The following is a 19,884-nucleotide window of genomic DNA, read 5'->3' as shown; positions in this document are numbered from 1 at the left end:
TCTACGTGCATCACTGCTGTGTTAAAGATGTACTGAATCAGAAACAGCAGGTACTTGATAGAAAAAATGGCTGCCATTTTAACATTTTGCATCAGGCCGGTTGGCTCCTCTATCGGACCCCTTTTAGCCCGCAGGCTGCACGTTTGACACCGTTACTCTAAAGTTAGAGGTATCTATGAATGTGCTGTACTAATCGGCATTTTGTATTAAAACAAAGGCGACATGTTGCTTATTGAGTCATTAGTTTTTATCAAATTACAACTAAAATTTGAATGACTTGTATTTATCATTTCCTTTTATTATGAAGATTTCATTGTATTTAAGCTGTGTTTACTGCCCAGTGTAATACTGAAGACAGTGCTTTCTGCTCCATTTGATTACAAGCTGTGACCTTTATAAACTTCATAATTGGATCAGCATGTCCCGGCATGCTGCTGAAAGCAGAAATCACCGCAGTGCAAAGACTCCTCGCCTGTGGAAGATCTGTGCGACTTCAGGAATCATGAACCTTGGTGAAAATATCTGTTGGTGTTTTTTTTTTAACACAACGCTCATTTGTTTGTGTATTTTGGCTCATCTGAATAAAATGAATATATGTAGGGTGTTTATACAACTGTAAAATGGGTCAGTTCTGACAGTAAGTAATCCTCTACATTAATAAATTAAAAGAAGTGTGAATTCAACTCTTCATATCATCAAACTAACCTTTGTATCGTTTCTGCAAGATTTTGTGTGCATTTTTCATCAGCAGCATTTTTCTGCTGAAATTGATCATATTTTTGCTTCACATTACAATAAACGAAACAGAACCGGCTCAGTTTTCTGCATCAACTTCAAAGTCGAACAAAGTGAAGTTGGTGCGTCTATTATTTTCCCCCGGCGGCCTCACAGAGGGCAGCTAATGAGGTTATTGGGCATCTGTGACGTGACATCTACATTTTGGCCTATTTGTGAAACAATGGCGACAAGGAAGCCCGGGACATTGGGCCCTGTGTTTTCCAACTCGAAATAACAAAGCCGAGCGGCGGCCGGCGGGAGGCTGTGCTCTCATGGAAATGAGCAACCGGACCAACAATGTAGCGCCTAATCTCTTCAGAGAGAGGAATCAGTTACACAGCAGTATGCACCCCTCAATGCTTTTCATTAGAGTCAGCGTGCTATTGAAACTGTTACTCCACACACACACATGCATTCGTGCACGTTCTCTCTCTCTCTCCCACACACACACACCGCCCTCGTGTGTAGCCACAGGCCTTACTCACACATGCACTAGATACAAGGTGTCCGCCCCCCCCCTCCCAAAACAACAGAAGGGTTGAAATAAGTGGGGCAGAGGGTGGTATGGGGGTGCAAGGGCCTCAAAGCATGGGATTAGAGTTAATGTGCCCTCCCTGGGTTATAATCTCTTCAGAGGGGGACTTTGTTTGAGGGGCTTGAGGGCAGTAAGATAAGTATCTATTACAACCCCCCCTCCTCCTCCTCCTCCCTCGCTCCCAACATCTCCGCTTCAAAAATGAAGCACAAAAACACTTGGCCGGGTTCCCCTCTGTGTCGTCTGATATCCAGGACCCGAAAGCAAGTGCTGCCCTTTTCAGCTAATCAGGAATTAGGGTCTAAAAGCCTTATGGAGTGTTAGCAGGGCCCATATTTACTCCATCTGTGGCCCTCAGAGTCAGGTAGTTAAAGTGAGATCAAAGGCGGCTTTAAGAAAACAGCATTACTGTGGAGGAAGAGGAGAGAGAGAGAGAGAAAAAAAGCTTTATTACAAGTTGGAGGAGCGACCGAGAGATTTGATCAATTCAGAGTTTGAAAAAAAAAAAAAAAAAAAAAAGTGAGGCACTTTTTAAAACTTGGTTTTAATTCCAAAATATCTCCATTGTATAAATATTGTGCAAAAATGTAACGACGGCTGAGATACGATCACCTGAAACACAAAGTGTAACAAAGAGCACTGAATAAAAAACAAGAGCTAAGTTTTTTTTTTTTCCCCGCATCAAATCACAACAATGAACAGTGAGAAAGGCTTTACAGCTGGCAGAATAAGAAACAATATCGTAGTGCATTTTGTTTTTCTCTTTTGCAAAAAAGTTCTCAGGCACTTTGTAACAGACAAATCAAGAGCAATCACTCCGACATGAGAATTTCACTGGAAAAATGTTCAAATTAAGCAGCAGAGCCAAACGATCTCTGCTCAAACTCAAGTTGAAACACTCAAAAAGGTTTTAAATCAATTAAAATTCTGCAGGAATGATGTCATTCATCATTCTACTTAGTTTAAATCATGGAGGAATTCTACCACGGCAACAAAAATCTGAATCCACAAAATGAAAGAGTTCCTTATAAATGTAGCATTAATGCCAGATTCAGAAACATTTCCTTCATCTTGAACAGAAGCGACTCGCTCCTCTCTCATCAGGAGACTTCGGGATATTTTCACAGCTCAGTTAGCTCGTTTTAAGGCCGACAGAAAAACAAATACTGCAGTTTATGAGAGAAACAGGGATGCACTGACGCCACACTGCGCTTTACGATTTCTTAGTAATGCATTCAAAACTAGTGGAATCACATATTTATACCTTCTGCCACGGTAAGGCATGCAGCTCCAACATTTGGTCATTAACGTCCATTAACACTTGAAAGCTTAAAGAAACACTTCAGCATGAATATCTTCAATACACGCACGGACACAGAGATGTTTGCAATTAAAACCTGCAGCACCCGTTTCTTCACCGAGCAAAATGAATGATATGTGAGAGTGTGTGTGTGTGTGTGTGTATGTCACATATACACACTTCAATGCGTCAATGCGTGTGAAATTAAGGACAAAGTGTTTATTTTTTCCCTCAGCGGGAGAACTTCCTGGGTCTGAAGGGAGGGAGGGCGAGCTGATGGGACGCCGTCCTCTCCTCCTCGATGGGGGCCAGCTCCTCTGCCGAGCCCCACTTCTTCTTGGAGTGGAACAGCGACGCCAGCTTCCTGTTCCTGTTCCGCTCTCTGGCCTGAGTCACCTGGAAGGCTGCAGCCAGCAGAACCAAAAGTTACGGGAAAGGTGGGAAAAATATAGATACGAGGGGGAACACCCTCAGCAACAACCGTCAAACATATTTAAGATCAAAATTTTAAGGTTTAGTGACTTTTCATTTTCTATATTTGTAAAAGGAGTTGCGTGTAATTGATCACTGATTTTATCGGAGGAACTCACTCAGGTCACACTCGTCCGCCGGACCTTCTGCTTCTTTGGGGTGTGGATTCAGGTAATAGCAGGCCAGATGGCCGCTGTAGTCCCGAACGTTTTCTTTGGCTCCTGAGAAGACAGCAGTGAACTTCAGCTAAAGAGGGCGCCACGAAAACATCTCTCTGCTGCGTCTTCGACTGACTCAATGCACCCTCTGGTGGCTCAAACCTGAACTGCACATGACAGATTTTAGTCAATAGATAAGCAGCAATTTATCACAATCAAATTCCGAGTCTCGTTTTGTCTCATTCTGCTTATGACATCTATTTTGAAATTATATAAAACCTTACATATTGCACCTTTAAGGAAGAGTTTATAATATAAAAATAAACTTAGCAATCAAGTTATACTTTTTTAACTAAATGATTTCTTTTTAAATCCCCATAAATTCAATTATGTAAACGACTATATTGACCTTTGATAGAAAATTGTATATTAAGTGAAGCCAAAAAACAAAGAGCTTTTTTTTTTATAAAAAGTTAATTATGTTACATTGTAGCATTTTTTTTTTAGAACAGTTCATCAAACCTAATTAGTAACACATCTTTTATGCACTTTAGTGCAAACCAAGAGCTGCACCATATAATTAAAAAACATTAAACTGGTTTTAATTTTGTGGAAATAAAATTATTCAAAATATAAAAAAGGGGGAAAATTATATACATAGAATTTCAAAATAGATCAAAGTGGAACTTATTTCTAAAGTAACTTAAAAGACAAATTCAGATGAAAATAATGTAAAAGTTCAAATAAATGGGGCAACCAAACAGTTATCAGAAAATATCAATATGTGAAATACATACTAAAATAAAAGACCAAAACACAATTTATGGGTTTACGAGAATGGTTTCAAATAAAATGTCTATACATTAAACTGACCGTATGTCTGTACCAGCAGGTCAAGCATGTGTTGGTGGCCGTGTAGCGCTGCGATATGTAAAGGTGTGTAACCCTGCAGGACAAAAAACACTCAACGTGAGGCAAAAAGCAGAAACACAGAGCAGAAGACGATACGTGTGTGTTCTGAACTTCCTCTCAGGTCCGTCAGTGAAGCCTCTGCGATCTCATTACCGACACATGAAGGACTACAAGAGTGCAACTTTTCCATTTTCACTTGAGCGGAGAAAAGCTTGAGGACTCACCCCCTGGAGGTTCCCAGGGCCCGGCACAGCCAATGAAAACAGCAGGGCGAAAAAATACACAAATTAGCAAAGGTTATGGAAACAGCAGATAATGATAAAAACATAATTGGATGGTAATTCGCTGGAAAATTGCAGAGTTGTAAAAAGTTGCGCATGTGGGCACATGGCCGCTCTGTTTGGGCAAACAATTAACGTGACATGACGTGATTTATTAGCGGAGGAGGGCTCCCCGCGGCCCCGCAGCCCGTGCCGCGGCGATTCATTTGCACAGCTGGATCTTCGCAGCGATCATTAAGGGGACGGACGGGAGCGGGCGCCGGCGCCGGCGCCGCGCCGTACTGTACAAACCCACCGGCGCCCCGCGCAGGCCCGGGTACTCACGTGCTGCAGGAGGAAGAAGAAGAAGAAGAAGAAATCAGTGACTGAATAAAACCAAACTCAACCCCTCTCCCAGTTCTAAACAGCAAATGGTATTAATACTACGTGGATCACCGAGTGTGTTTGGTGACTTAAAATGACGGGATGCGTCGCCCTGTCGGTATTTAGAACCGAAAAGATCCACATAGCTCACAGGAGTGTTGAATCTCCTGCACACTTGTCACATTCACAGTTTATTAGCTTTTTCAGTTCATAAGAGTTACTGTGATTCAGATTTGATGAACAATCTTGGATGAATAAAGCAGTGCGCACCATTTATTTTAAACACACACTCTTTGTGTATCCTGCATTCAACCTCTTCATAAATCAAGATCTCTTCGCCAAAAGTCCAAGAAATAGTTCATTTTTGAAGGGTTTTAAAATGTGTTCGTTAAGAACCTGCATGTGCGTCAAGGTTCTAAAAGCAAAGAGAAGAAAGTGGCGGTGCGCTCACTGATTTGGTGTTGACGTCAGCTCCGGCGTTCACCACCAGAGCCGCCATGTCCTGGTTGCCGTGCTTCGCCGCCCAGTGCAGGGCTGTCTGTTAACAATAAGGGAAAGAGGCGTTATTAATAACACATGCCCCAGTCGGCCGCCGCGGCGTCATTACGAGCCGGGTCCGAGCCGAGCGGGCCAGCTGTGCACAGGAGGGGGGGAGGAGGGATGGAGCGCCGGCGAGAAGGAGGGATGGGGAGATGGTTTCCTGCCATCTAACGGAGCCTAATTACAAAACAACACAGCGCTGTGGCCACGGCGGGGGGGCCGGCCGCCTGTCGCCGGGGGGAAGATTGATGATGTTGGTGTGACCCGCAGAGGGGAGACCCACCCAGACATCAGCGCCGTACTGTCAGCGGCGCGTCAGGGAAGGGAAAACCTTTGGAGATACACCCGGCGCGACGCGAAAATAACAAAACGCCCGACTCCAGAGGGCCAACGGCGAACCACCTGTCGGGCCGCGACCGCGCGATTATGGGCCATCAACAGGTGAGAGCGGCAGTGACATCTGTCCGAGCTGCAGGGTGACCCCGAACGCAGCGAATCAAACAGGAACCATTTGAGAATTACGTCTTAGCTGCAGATGGCAAAACAAACATCGCCTCAGTTTCCGCCGCTCAGAGGAAAGTAATGGAGTATCTTTAAATGTTCCTCCGCTCACGCCAACCTTTCAAGTAATTTTGCTTCACATGAGCATTTTATTCTGCTGACCTTTTACTTTGATTAACTGCATCTGAAGACATTTTGAGCACTTTCTCCGCCTCTCGTGAGTCAAACTGCTTTATTGCTTCTTTTGATTCAGTTACAGTAAAAGCATCAAAACAGTTTGTTCATTTGTTGCAGCTTCAGTTTGGATTTCAAAGTCATCAGGTTACATGATAAATGTTTGAAAGTCGCTTACTGTTCTCCAAATTCAGTTTTAAAAGAAATTCATATTGATTCAAATATATAACCCAGGCAGATTCTGTTTTATATTTACAAATGATTCGGCATCTGACTCTAAACTAAACAAACCGTGTCTGTGAGGAGTTTGCATGTTCTCTCTGGGTTTCCAAGAACTTTTTCAGTTATTTGATCAGAGTATTCCTGTACATTTACCTATATAAAGACTCATTTCATTAAAATAGGCATTAACGACTTCATTTGTCTAATTTTATTCCAGAAGTTGAAGCTTGACTGTCTGTAGCTTTGACTGTGATTTTGACTTTGTGTATTTTTAGCGTCATGTTGGGACACGGTCCTGCAGGAAGCTCAGTACAAAGACGGGGGTCACATGTTGACTTTTTGCACGTCTCCTCCAGACGAGCTAATGCTAACTATGCTAATTACGCACAGCAAACTCGTCCTGCAGCCTCAGACAGAAAAATCTCCTCTGTCCACTGAAAGGACGGAGGAGCTGCTGCGTGTCTCTGCGCGGCGTGTCGGGAGACAGATTGTGATCGATGCCGTTTGACCGGAGCGTCTCCGTCTCTTTTGTCTGTCTGCTGTCACATTCTGAGACGGATTGGCCGCAGCGCCGTTTGACGGGCGGCTCGGCAGGTTCCCCCGGTGGGCGGGAGTGATGGACGAGGCCGAACAGGATGCTGGGTATAACTCCCCCCCCCCGCTCCAAACCGCCCTCATGTCCGATCAGTCAGGGGAGTCAAGTAGGAAGTGGCAGCTGAAGACGACTCGACACGGACACGAGACACACAAAGGCCCGTCTCCCCTCGCAAATGTGGAGCGAGACGGAGTGGAGTGATGGGCTAATGATGTACTTACAAACTGCGGCGCAGAGGAAGTCCGTCACGGCGGGAGCGGAGTCCCGGGTCACCAGGAGAGCGGGAGCAGACGGGGGAAGAGAAGCCAGATTTGGGATTTAGAGGTGAGATAACCTGTGTCCTGCCTTCACTTTTAAGTGAGTTTACCTCCGAGGGACTGTTTGAGGAGCATAGCTATAAGTCCACCTGATCCCCGCAAACATTCGGTCGGAACAGGAAACACTTAAGTCCTCCCAGGATGAGGAGTAATCCCTCCAGTCCTGCTCAAACATGTGCTTCACGGGCCGCCATGCGCCGGGCGCAGATCTGATATGACGACTTCTGCTTCTTAAAGACGGAAACCCCGAGAGTGTTTGGCGACTTTTTTCACGCTCTCGGTATCTCCGCACGTCGTCTGTCGAAAGTCATCCGCCTCCGCCGAGCGGGGCGAGGACGAGGGCCGGAGAGGGGGGGGCATCAAAGGAGCCCGAGGGGGACTTAGCACCTTCCCAGGAACACAACCGCCATTGTTCTACAATTAATCCCAGCCTGCTCTATTACTTTCAGATTATCTTTAAGTGGGTGAAGTCTTTGTGGGGCAATAAGACTCTCCTTAATCCCCCCCCCCTCCCGCCCCCTCCACCCCCCTCTCCCCGTTGCTATCTTGTCCGGGTGGAGATGGCTCAGGGGCTTAGGGGCTACTCTTAGAAGGTGGTCCGCCGCGGCCACAGGACGGTGTGAGAACCGTGACACAGGGGAGGGACAACAAACATGAGCTCAAATCTCTAAAGCGCACAGGGAGACAAATAAAAGGATTTAGGTTGTCAGGGGGGGGCACAGGAGCTAAAAAGCTATCTTTCATAATCCTTTTGATAGTGGACCTTTGAAATGCGCGATCTGGGTGTTTTAACACGAGGTTCTCAGAACGCTATTAAGGGGAAAAATGGCGGCTTGTGAAGAGTTACGCAAGCAAAACGCAGGTCTGAGAGGGAGGGGTCGCCTGATTCGGAGAGAGAACTTGTAAAAAGAGTAAAGCAAAAAAAAATAAATAAATAAATAATGGGAGTGAAGTTTGGATTTGAAGAGGAGGTACAGAAAGACGTGATGTGGATGAGACTCACCCCCTGCGAGGAGAGGAGGGGCCACGGTCACAGCCAGGAGCCGCCATGTGTCAAAACAAGAGGGGGGCAAACTTCAGATCCCGCCAGATATCACATCAGCAGCAAATGCAACAAGTTTCATGTCCGCGTCAAATACTCACCGAGGTGAAGTCCTGGTGGGATCGCAGCAGAAAAAACAAGTAGAGAAAATAAAATCAGTGAAATGATTCATCGATTGATCAGTTACAGCTGCTTTCTCTGTAAAAGACATCTCCCTCAAGTCAGAAATCCAAGTTTTGACAAATCTGAGAACTTTTTTTGCAAAGTGTTTTCCAAAGCTATGACTTCGGGCCTGACTGACAAAATCAGAGACAAATTAGTGGAAGCATCCTTTTTCATAGAAAATCTTCAACAGTAAAAGCAGCCTGAAAATTCGGAGTTCTGCAGAATCTAATATATTTGGAGAATGTTGGTTCTCAAACTGGAATTCCCCCTTCAAGAGCGAGATCGGAGGGGTTTTCTACCTTCTTGTTCGCCAGCGATGGGTCCTGCCGGAGCAGCTGGGACAGGTCAGGGACTCGAGCGCCGGCGGCAGAGTAGATCCACTCTTTCTCTATCGGGTCCAGCTGTCACATACACACACACGCACACAGTGCTGAAAGTCACACAACATTTCCTATAACCGACCAAGTCGCAGCTAGAGACATGATGACGCTGAAAAGTGGAAATGTTTATGGTTTCACTTCTCTCAACATCTTCTCCTCAGTGATGGCAGATGTGTGTAGTCATACGGTAGCAGTGTTGGGAATAACACAATGCTGCCCAACACTGACTAATGATCATTTGTGGACCTAGCTGACTTTAGCTGGTTCTTTAATGAAGAGCTAACAACCACATTTTAGAGCATCTTCCTCCTCTAATGTGTCTCTGCAATAATACAGACACATGAACATTAACAAGATGGGGACGATTAAATATAACTTTGGCCAAATAATGACTTTTATGTGCAGTAACTAGTACAGAAACTCTACTTTTTACTGCAACACAGCAAAAAGCGGACTCACAGCGACGGCAGCGGAGCCCATGCTGCCCGTCGACTCCTCATCCTGCTCCGACTCGGACTGAAACACAGAAAGACAGAAGAGCGAGTCAAGACGAGAAGCCGGAGTGCATCAGTCAGAACGCTCACGCAGCGTTACGGAGCATCACAGGAAAACACACACTCCGTTTCACGCGCCGGTCGCACCGCTGTGAGGTTTTCCAGCCAACGAGTCGTGATCAAAGGGCGTCAGACAGATCGGGAGGTAATGAAACGGCGAGGCAGAGGTGACGTGTTCACACGCAGGCGGGGGGGGGGGGGGGCGATGAATGACAATCCAATTAACAATTAGCCAAAAAAAACAACGCGCTCGCAGTCAGGCCATGTGTTTTTGTCACTGTGGAGTGAGAAAGCAGTGAGGGCAGCCTTCAAGCAGTGTGTGAAAATGTCATTTTGGCTGATTTATGTGAGAGGGGAGGAGAGGAGAGGAGAGGAGGACACCCCCCCCCCCCCCTTCTGAGGACTTGATTGCAAATTGTTCTCAGATCACATGGAGACATGATGTTAAAACACTCGGCTCTTTCATGTCTCGGGCACAAACTGTCACACGTCAGCGCGCGGAACATGAAAAGTGGTGGGACGGTATTTATCCAGCCCATTACGCTCTGGCTCGCGTCGGTTCTTTCAGTTTTTGGTGGAGGCCGACGTTCGCGCCCAGGAAACAAAATAACAGTGTCGGGAGAAAGTGGCGAGGGCCAGCTGATTCTAATGGAAACCCTGCTTCTACAGAAACAACGCCTGTTTTCACTGTCATTTAATATTCTCATACTTTCCAAAACAAAAGTCTATTTTTTTTTTCTGTTTTTTTCCAGTTCTAAGTTTAGGGTTTGAGGTTCCTCTGCGTGGAGTTTGCATGTTCATCCTATGATTAGAGACACTGTGGAGAATCTGTGCCTCACAGCTGCAGATGTGTTGCATTTCATGTCACAATGCATGAATGAACTAAAGCTCACGTGTGAGCCGACAAGACTTCTCTTGAAGACGAGCGTGTCAGAGGAGCGTGTCCCTGCTCTGAATCGGCCCCCCCCCCCCTTTTGTGATCGCTATCTGGTTCACTCTCGGCCGTGTCACAGATATCACGGCCATTAACCGTCTTTTCACCCGTCGGCTGTGTGTAGTTACATCTCTGACACGGTTTTTTTTTTTTTTTTTTGTCTGGCGTGTATGAAATGCAGCGACGGACTCACAAAGGAGCCGTCTTTCCTGGGACTTTGCGTCAGTTCATGTTGAAATCAGACACGCTTGGAAGAAGACAAAAAACAAAACATGTCTCCCACTGAACCTTTCCCATAAAGCTTTGAAAAAGTAACCAATGAAATTAAAAAAAATAAATAAATAAAACAACTTTAGCCCCAGTTAATTGTATACAGGACCCCATCGTACTTCATGGATCCGCTGCGCCGGCCATCGGGGATGAATTCCCATCTCTCTAATGGGCCCGAATGATTATTCTCTTCCTAATGAGGCCCAACATGTTGCTGCTTTACATAATAACAGGCAGCTTAATTTCTATGCAGATTCTGGTCCCTGACTGGTCCTCCTCCCCTCACATTCAGCTGGCACACTGTGGGGTAAAAGCGGGGTAATTTGCACAGCACCACCTGGTGGCAGAAGGAGGAACTGCTTCAGTGGGACGGAGATTTAAGTCACAGTAACTTATAAACTAACACTTAATCTGAAATTCCAACGTAGAATAGTCATGTAAATATCTTTCAGGGCAAGAACATATCCACTCTTTACGAATACACTGAGCCCATCTGCACAGCAAAATGAGTGCTCAGGCATGGAAGAGATTCAGCTTGGATCAATTATGAAGGAGCATTAGAATTATTAGCATCAGATGAAGGAAGTTTGTAAACATCTTAAAAACTGTTGTTCAGATTGTGACGGTGAAATATGGCGCATCCATTAACCAGATACTAAAAACACTAATGCTGTGTTTGATCTAGTTCTAAATTATATTTAGAAGGGAATTAAAAAAACACCTGTACTTTGGTGAATATTAAATTTGCTGTATCATTACAAAAATAATCATGCATAGGTACCAGTATCAGTAACAGTATTTTACTTCCCTTAAGTTCAACTTTTGGTTAAAAAAAATCAAAAAAGAACTATAATGCCTTTATTATTACCGTTTTAAAGGGTAGGCCATGTTCTACAGGAGGAAAACTTATTTACGGATTTGAATCTTTGCTTTCCATCATGTTGCAGTTGTGCCGTCGGTTTGCTGCAATCGGTGGTTTATTATTAATGAGCCTTTAAAAAAGCTAAATTTACATTTTCTTTTCAACTCTGTTGGTCCGACCCACAATCACAAAGGTAACCAACGGCAACCCTTAAAGGTGCTCATTAGGCTTCGAGCATCTCCGAGAATGAAGCGTGAGCGGCAGGATCTGAGGGGCTCAGCTCATCAGATTTGAACACCAGTCCTCCCACCTGGCAGTGTGTGTTCCCGCGTGTATAGTTACACAGCTAACTGTCTTTTTCACCCCCGCTGCTCATATGCTGGGACCCGATCCAAAACCCGACGATCCATCTCCAGAGAGTCTCCCCTGGTAAATAAAATGTCACACACAAACATTCAGTTGGGTTTTTTTTTTCTGCCGTTCACCATCTGGGCGTGGACAGATAATGTTTCCTGTGGCGGCGGTTTCAGATGAAACGTGTGTGAGGCGGACGACGCTGCTGCAGCAGCAGCATAACACACATTAAACCTCGGATTAAATACACACGTTTATAGCATGAACAATATGTAGAAGGACATTCGGGGGATTACTGTGCATTAAACCAGGAGCACATAGTGTTCATTTTCACAACTGGAGAGCGCTCGTGTGCATTAGTTTTAACCAGCTCCGTGCATTTAGTCAGATTTAAGCCCTTTGACCTTCTCTCTGGTCTGACAGTGGCGAACTTCGATTTGCAGCAGCAAGAGGAGCTTTATTCGCCCTCGCCCACAGCGTCCCTCTGTGTAAACTGTCTCTAGACGCAGAAACAGAGACGGCCTTGTCTGGAGATAAACGCCTCCCTGGCATAAAGAGTAAACATGGGGTTCAGTGTGAGTTCCAGCTCACGCTTTGCTTCTGGCCTTTGACAGAACGGCGGGATGATTCGGAACTGACCTCCACGGCGCCGTCGGAGTCTCCCGCCGACGCCGCCTCGTCCTGCCGGGGAGGAGGCGCGGGGGCGCCCGCCGCCACCTCCCACTGCCCGGCGGCGGCGGCCGTCCTGGCCGGACTCGGCTGTCTCGGCTGGGGCCCGCCTCCGCCCTGAGGTCTGGCGTCTCGCTCGTGCAGCAGGTGTCGGTATTTCTTTTTCAGGATGAGGTACTTCTCACCCTGTGACGGACAGACAAACAGCACAACGCAGCTCTATGAGGCAGGGAGGAGGCATGTTCGGCTCTGTTTGGAGTTTGCATGTTCTTCCTTTGCCCAGGTGGGTTTTCATGTGAAAAATTTTATCCTCTCATAATCCCAGGTTTGAAATAAATTTCATCCTGTTAAATCTTGAATCCTGCCTTTTTGCTTTTTGTGTGCCGCTTCACTTCACCATTCCTGCATGTAGCATATTTTCCAAACTGTAATTGCATCAGAAATACAAATGAAATCATAATAGAAAAGAATAAATGCAGGATAAAAGCAATATGTGGCTCTGATCACAGATATTGACTCCATCCCAAAAACGACCTCTGAAGGATCATCAAACTCTGAAACGCTTTTGTATTCAGAAATTTGTGGAAGTTTTCAAATCAGACCTGACATATTTTATAATGTAATCCAAGTTTAAACGGTGCTATTCTATTAATATGTCACTTTTATTTCACAATGGTGCAACAATAAACTTCATTTTCAAGAAAAAAAAGTCTGAATAAATAAGTTTAAAACAGAATAAAAAGTGACTCGTGCATAGTGAATTTAAATCTTCAAGGTGACCGGCAGCGGGAAAGACACAAACATGGACCAAGGTCTTCGTTATCTGCTCACAATAATGTTTGCTGAGAGTTCCTTACAACATAATGTTAACAGAACGCAGCGCAAATATGAAGGATTAAGTTTTAGCGTTTCTACAGCCGAATCTCAGATGAGAGGATCTGCAGTTTTATCTCAGTGTAGTCTGAATGTAATGCAAATCGTTTAAAAAAAAGACACCAACCACCAGTTTAGTCAACATCTTTCAAAGTTGTCTGCACTTTTAGATTCATGTAACATTGAACAGGTTCAGCCTCAATAATCTGCAGAAAGATTACAAACGATGCACTACATACACTTTACATCTGGATACACTTTTATACAGATGCTGTTCTCATTAAGTTTGTCTTTTTGTTTTCTAGACTGCGGTCTTAAACTTCAGGGACAGAAATAACCAAATTAGCCATGACATCTTTTGGATGTTTTGCTTATAATATCATGCATTATTTAGAAATATTAGTTCTCATGCAGATGCATTAATGCTGCTGTATTGGATGGTGTCACATTGCAATTTTATTTTCGTTTTGAGTGCAAGGTTTTTAACCATCAGTACTCTAAGGACAGAGCCAAAGTGTTTTTTTTTAAAGTTCCACCTCCTTTTCAGTGAGTCCGAACATCTTTGTTGCATAAACCGAGAAGCTGCACTTTCGTTTCTTTTATCCAAGCTTCCATCAAATGTATATATTCATATTTTTCAAGTTGTGAGTGAAATTCACATTAGGGTTCTAGTCTTTTGAGATTTTATTTCAAAAAGACGTCTGAAGGATAATGGAAGCTGCTGCTGAGTTAAACTGCTTCTGACATTTAGTGTACAAAGTCTGTGTCGCGTAATACTGAAGAGAAAGACATGAGAGCAAAGGAAAAAAAATAAACGTCAAACCACGTCTTTAAGAGAAAGGGAAAATCTAGTCAATATGTGAAAATACTTAATAAAAATACTTTCCAGAGGCACTCAAAGTTCAGCGGCCGTCTCCTGGGAGAAACCAGTGGGTACAGTCAAACTAAACACATCAACCCACTCCTCCAGTCCCAAACAGTTTAAGTGATTCTTCAATGGAAAACGTACGTTTTCCTGTTTATAACTCAGCGCGGAAGAATGATGGCAGGGAAATCCGTCACACGGAGCTTTTTTCCCACAAAAGGTAAAAACATTTCGAGCGGCTCACTCACATTTTCTGACTTCACCACAGCGATGCGGTCGATGATGAGCTTGAATTCCTCCCTGTATTTAGCTGCAGAGGAGAAAACTGGAGGTCAGCGCAGGAAACTTAATATGTAGCTTTGAACTGAAGACATTTAATGATCAATGTGTGTGTTTAGCACCAATAATATGAGCAGGGAATGAAAGAAGGAGGAAAGAATGCAGAACTCAGCATTGATGTTGTGAAAAACTGAATGGAAACGGAATTTTCATTTTTCCAATGCTTTTTAAATTGAAACAGAGTGTGAGTTCACGTCATCCGTGACCAACTCACTTTGGACAGGTTTGATCTAAAACATCAGTTTTAACTGTGATATCTACGACATGAATATATTTCCTCTTATGCAGTGGAGGGAGTCACTCAATGTAAAGTAACTGTGTGACCATCATGCCTCTACTATAGTGAAGAGGTACAGTATGGCTGTTATGTAATCAGTTTCCGGAGTTTTCTTCATCTTAGGTGGAGGAGCAGGACGTTATGTACAGTCAGAGAGCTGCACAGCTGCTGTCTCTCTCCGTCTTCCTCACTGAGCTGTCTGTTACCAACAGCATTAGTCAAAACTACACTCCCAACAGTTACTATTTCCCTAAACTCCTGTTTACTGCTGGAGGCAATAAACAGAAGAAATGGTTTAGCTTACATGTTACGAATGAAAGTGTTGTTTAAATGAGAAATTATACTGTTTTTATTCAAAGCTTCTGGTTTAAAACACTTGAACTGATGAGCCATAAGGAAGGATCAGTATCATTCATATCTGCAAAACCTCCCAAACAGCTGTCCTTTCAGGATTGCTCATCTTAAAATAAAGGAAATGAGTTCATCAATCTAAACGCGTTAGTTATCCCAAATTCCAGAAAGACTCAATCTTTCCTGTGGGAACCAAACAAACAAACACCTGGGGAGCTGACAGAATCGACCAGATTTCTGCTCCTTGTTTACACCAGTCAACAGACATTGAGACGAAATGCGTGACGAAGCTCCCGCCCTGCATAGAAAGAAGCCGGAACGGAACACTTTTTCCAGCAGAAGGTATTCCATTCATGCCTATAGATGCACGTCGGCATGCAGCTCAGCACAATTAAAGCCTTTCCTTTTTCCTGCCGTGCGCGGAAAGAACACGACTAGCAGGACAGCGGCGTGGGTCACACACACACACACACGCACACATATACACACACAACAACAGGAAAGCCCGAGGAAGCGGCCACTTACATCTGTCTCAACAACAGAATTCCTCGCTTTGCACAGCCAGAAACAAAGAAGACATGGGAGTTATTTATTAGCTACACAGGCCTGCAAAACCAAGCAACACACACATACACACACACACACACACACACACACAAAAAACCCCTCTGCCCTCTGCGGCACCATCCCACTTCCCAGCGTGCCCCAGTTTTGCGCCCTGATGAAAAAGCGCCCCCGTTTAGCGGCCCGCGCCCAGTCATGCATGTGGTCTTAATTATGATTAAAACACTATCATCACAATTACAACGCGAAAAGCCGCTGCCACATGCTACGACAGACTCCTAAATGTGTGGGAAGCACTTTTCTAATTGGACGGCGGTGTCAGATGGCCGAGTATCAAGGCAGCTCTGCAAAAAACCTCTGTCAACAACTGCAGCGCTGACATGGCATCTGGACCGTACACGCCGGGATACAAGGTCACTCTGGATAATCATTTCAGGAGGTTATATGTTTGGAAATCAAACAGTGCCAAAGGTAAAAGCAACAGTACAAGCTCATCCCTTGTTTTTGGGGGTGGTGAAAAGGCAAACCCGACAGCAAATATTGAATTATTGGATAGATTACAGTGAAATAACCTTTTAATCTATGCTAGTTGATGTGGTCTTCCTCTCCAAAATACCTGCTGCAACATAAAATAGTAGAATTTTAATACGACTGAACCATCTGAAAGAGTTTCAACTTTAAATAAGAAAGATTTTATGTTTTCATTGAGTTTGTGCGCCAAATAAAAATGGAATTTCTCTTCATGGAACCAATATTAACTGTATTTGTTTGTTTTTTTTAATTAAATTTTCATCTGCGGTTTACACAAACAGTATTTTTAGAAGCGCAGCAGTTTGTTGACTTTACTGTTTTCAGTCATCTCTACTTTATATTTGTGTTTCTATCATCCACCCGCCGGAGACGATGCAACGTTGAGAAAACGAACTGAAATACAGTTCTAGTGCAGACGTTATGAGAACACGCAGTTATTCAATCCTTAGTATGTCTCCGTTAAATGTTGATCTATTTGCATGGCAGTTGTTTGAACAGCTCATCATATGATGTTTGCTGAAAGAAAAAGTGTGTTGATCCCAATTCCTGCTCAAAACGGCTGCTGCTTCATGGTGACTTTGAGATGGTGGTTCTACAGGAAAACCACACAACAGTACATGAGTTATTTCCTGTTGACTCACTCCAAAACCAACAAATGCTGCCATGCATGTCCTCCACTCTGACCACTGAAGCAGGAATAAACATGATCCTTAGACTCTCAATAAACGCTGTTTGGCTGTTCTTTGAGTCAGTTTGTCAATAAAAGTTGAGAATTGTTCACCCTTTCCGTGAGGTTCAATTTGATCTTCAGTCTTTTGGAATAAAGTCCTGTGTTGAATCCATCCATCGACCCCAACATCCTCCTTCACAGCTTGATTCCTCTCTTTTTCCTCCAACACGGTACACGATCTCACCCTTTTCAAATCTTTTAGTTTCTATTGCCACAGCTTTCAGAAGACACTACCATTTTTGAGGGTTCACAGATGATAGAAAGGCAACAGCAACTCAAAAGCCCGACGTCAGCTCACACAGGCTCACCACAACTGCTGATGACTCTTGATCCCTGCTGTCAAATGGCAGAATGTGGTGTAAAGAAAACACGAAGGCCTGAATCCATCCTGCCTCATGTCATCCCTTCTAATGACTCAAATCATTTCAAGCTGGTTTCTTCAACTGGTTGATGGACCCCAGTGGCCTCAACAGTCACCAGATCTCAGTCCATCAGCTCCTTTGGGATCTGGCGGGAAAGGGCCGTTGAGTTCATGGATGTTCAGCCAGAAAATCTGCAGCAGCCTCTTCCTGACGTCATGCCGATCTGGACCGGAACCTGAGGAACGTTTCCAGCTGATTGTTGAATTGATGCCACAAAGAATCAAAGTGTGGTGACTATGTGTGTATGTAGTGCTTTGACTTGTTCAGAAACCTTGTAAAAAATACTATTTTCAAAGCCAAGAAACAAACAATTGTCTTACATGAAAACCTTTCACGGATCAAAGATTTCACTTTGTGATTTCTACCCTCCAGAGGAGTCAGAATTTTGAGTTTTAGCAAAACTCACCCAAAAAAAAAGAGCATGAAGGGTTATGTAATGATACTCCTAAAAAGCACTTCTCAGTAGAGGCCAAATATGAACAGAATTGTGTTGTAAGCAGTGATTCAGGGGAGTGTTGCATAATGAAAATATAGTGGGTGGAGGAGAAGAGCAGTGACAGAAAGTCAGCTTTTACACCAAATCCACTGGAGCAAAGGGTGGAAAACAGATAAGTCACAGACAGATAGATGGTCCAGTGTGCTGGGCCTTCATGTGACACTGCACGGTGACATATTTCAATGATGAGAGGATCCTGTGTTTTCACTGGCCTGCCAGAGGAAATGACACAATTCCTGCTCAAACTCTCTCTCTGCCTCTTTTTCTGTTAATTCAAACCAGATGTATGATCCACAGCAGGAAACAAAGGCAGGAGCTGGTTAAAAATCTATACCAGTGTAAATATGAGGACTGCCATGCGGCCACGAGGAGGTCTGATCAGGGTTTTTTGTTTTTTTTTTTTTTAATGACTGCTCGCGACCACGTGAGATGAAACAAGCCAGCACGCATCAGCACGGACTCACCACGCAGCTGCAGGTCACTGTGGCCAATGAAAGGCTTAAATGTCTTGAGTAGATCTGCGTTTTTCACCCTGCCCGAGTCGCCTCCGGCCGAGTGGAAGTAGTCCAGCAGCGCCTCCTCGCTCACATCCCCCATGGCCGCCGCTCTCCGGGGGTCGCGGCTCCTTCCCGGATTATTAATCCCCGGTTCGAGTCTCCCTCTCTCGCCCCCGAAGCTCTCTCCTCCGAGCTAATTTGCTGTAGTACATGTGTAAACTTCACTCCACCCAGAAGAGCCGAGCGCCGCCGCTGCGCCTCCTCCTGTTAACCCTTCGCGCGCCGGGCTCGAGGGCTCCGAGGAAGGAATTCAAGACTTCAGCCTGACTTTTCTAACCGCATTCAATAAGCAAAAGTAGAAAAATTGTATTCTTAAAGGGGAATTCTTTGTTCTTCTTACTTTCCAGCCACATTTCCCCCAAACAAAAACCTGATGACAGTGAAGGGGTGTCAACATAAGGTCCGTGGGCCAAAAAGAGGCTCCAATCCAACACAGCGAATACATTTCAAAGAAAACATTGAAGGTACGTTTCCACTCAGCATCTTCTTTACCCCGCATGGAAACATACCATGTCTGAAAATCAAACGCTTAGTAAATTCTTGAGAAAAAGGCTGTAAGCCTACTTCAATGGCAATTTAAGTTCAAACTGGACCAAGATGGCGGCTCAGTTTGTGACCGCGCCGCCATCTTTCTCTTTTATAGTTAAAACAGTTCAGTAAAAAAGTATTTCTGGAAACACTTGAGGGGAGAAATAGGCGGTGCAGTAACTGATTCGTTCCTGGTTTTGGCTTCACCACAGCTACTTTCAGCCTTTTATGAAATTTTCGCAACATCGACTCCCGGTGCCTCATTTGCATATGATTGAGGAAATTAGACTCAATGCAGGATCTACAGGCAGCTTTGAGAAGATGCAACGCAACGCAGTTCAACACGTGCTACTCCCAGCATGCTCGTTGTTCATGTTGCAATGTGTTTCACATAGACATTTATTACTGTCAGTGGTTCACCTGCTAAATGACATATTATTTTTAAATATGCTTCCTTCACCACCCCTTCCCCCTCCCCGAATTAAGACGGAGCACCGTAATTGGCTGCCTGGGTGTCTTTAAAACCCAGTCATTTCGTTGTAACTTGTAACTTCGGTAACTTGTTGTGATGACAATAAAGGCTACTCTGACTCTGACTCTCTCTTCTTATAAATCAACTTTTCTGCTACAGTCTAAAGGAGACAATACATCTGACAATTGGGTCAGCAAAATCCTGTCACCACAGAAGTATTAAATCAAATCAAAACTAAACCACTCCATTGGTTGTGGCGGCAGATCTGCATAACGTGTGTGTGTGTGTGTGTGGATTGTGGGTCACAAGTTTTAGAGCAGCGATCACCCCCCACGGTGCAGACTCCTGATAAAGAAAGGGGAGCAGGCAGCTCAGGTATTAAACACACAACACACTGTCAGATTAATTGTGTGATTGTGCTGTAAATATTAAACGTTAATCCCCCTGCGCTCCTCCGCCATTGCTTCTCCTCAAACGAGTTTCCATTTAATTTAGAAATGAGC

General features: G+C 44.4%; 1 protein-coding gene across 2 annotated transcripts; it reads right to left on the bottom strand.

Moving 5' to 3' along the window:
- Positions 1-1,908: 1,908 nt before the first annotated feature.
- Positions 1,909-18,565, bottom strand: LOC115408756 (ankyrin repeat domain-containing protein SOWAHA). 2 transcript variants are annotated; one of them, XM_030119664.1, is made up of 13 exons: positions 18,289-18,565; positions 14,363-14,424; positions 12,347-12,562; positions 9,193-9,249; positions 8,653-8,754; positions 8,290-8,301; positions 8,150-8,152; positions 5,249-5,335; positions 4,759-4,761; positions 4,378-4,380; positions 4,115-4,187; positions 3,203-3,304; positions 1,909-3,016 (listed from the first exon to the last, which is right to left on the bottom strand). In XM_030119664.1, exons 1-13 carry the CDS (start codon positions 18,419-18,421, stop codon positions 2,844-2,846), a joined length of 1,026 nt encoding a protein of 341 aa, XP_029975524.1. In that variant the 5' UTR covers positions 18,422-18,565; the 3' UTR covers positions 1,909-2,843. The 2 variants fall into 2 exon arrangements, with proteins under 2 accessions (XP_029975524.1, XP_029975523.1); XM_030119663.1 differs by lacking the exon at positions 8,150-8,152 and adding an exon at positions 6,300-6,304 and having other exon boundaries at positions 8,289-8,301; positions 18,289-18,564.
- Positions 18,566-19,884: the final 1,319 nt, after the last annotated feature.

The sequence above is a fragment of the Salarias fasciatus genome, chromosome 20 (genome assembly GCF_902148845.1).
Source record: "Salarias fasciatus chromosome 20, fSalaFa1.1, whole genome shotgun sequence".
NCBI lineage: Eukaryota > Metazoa > Chordata > Actinopteri > Blenniiformes > Blenniidae > Salarias > Salarias fasciatus.
This window is presented reverse-complemented; position numbering and strand designations above follow the sequence as displayed.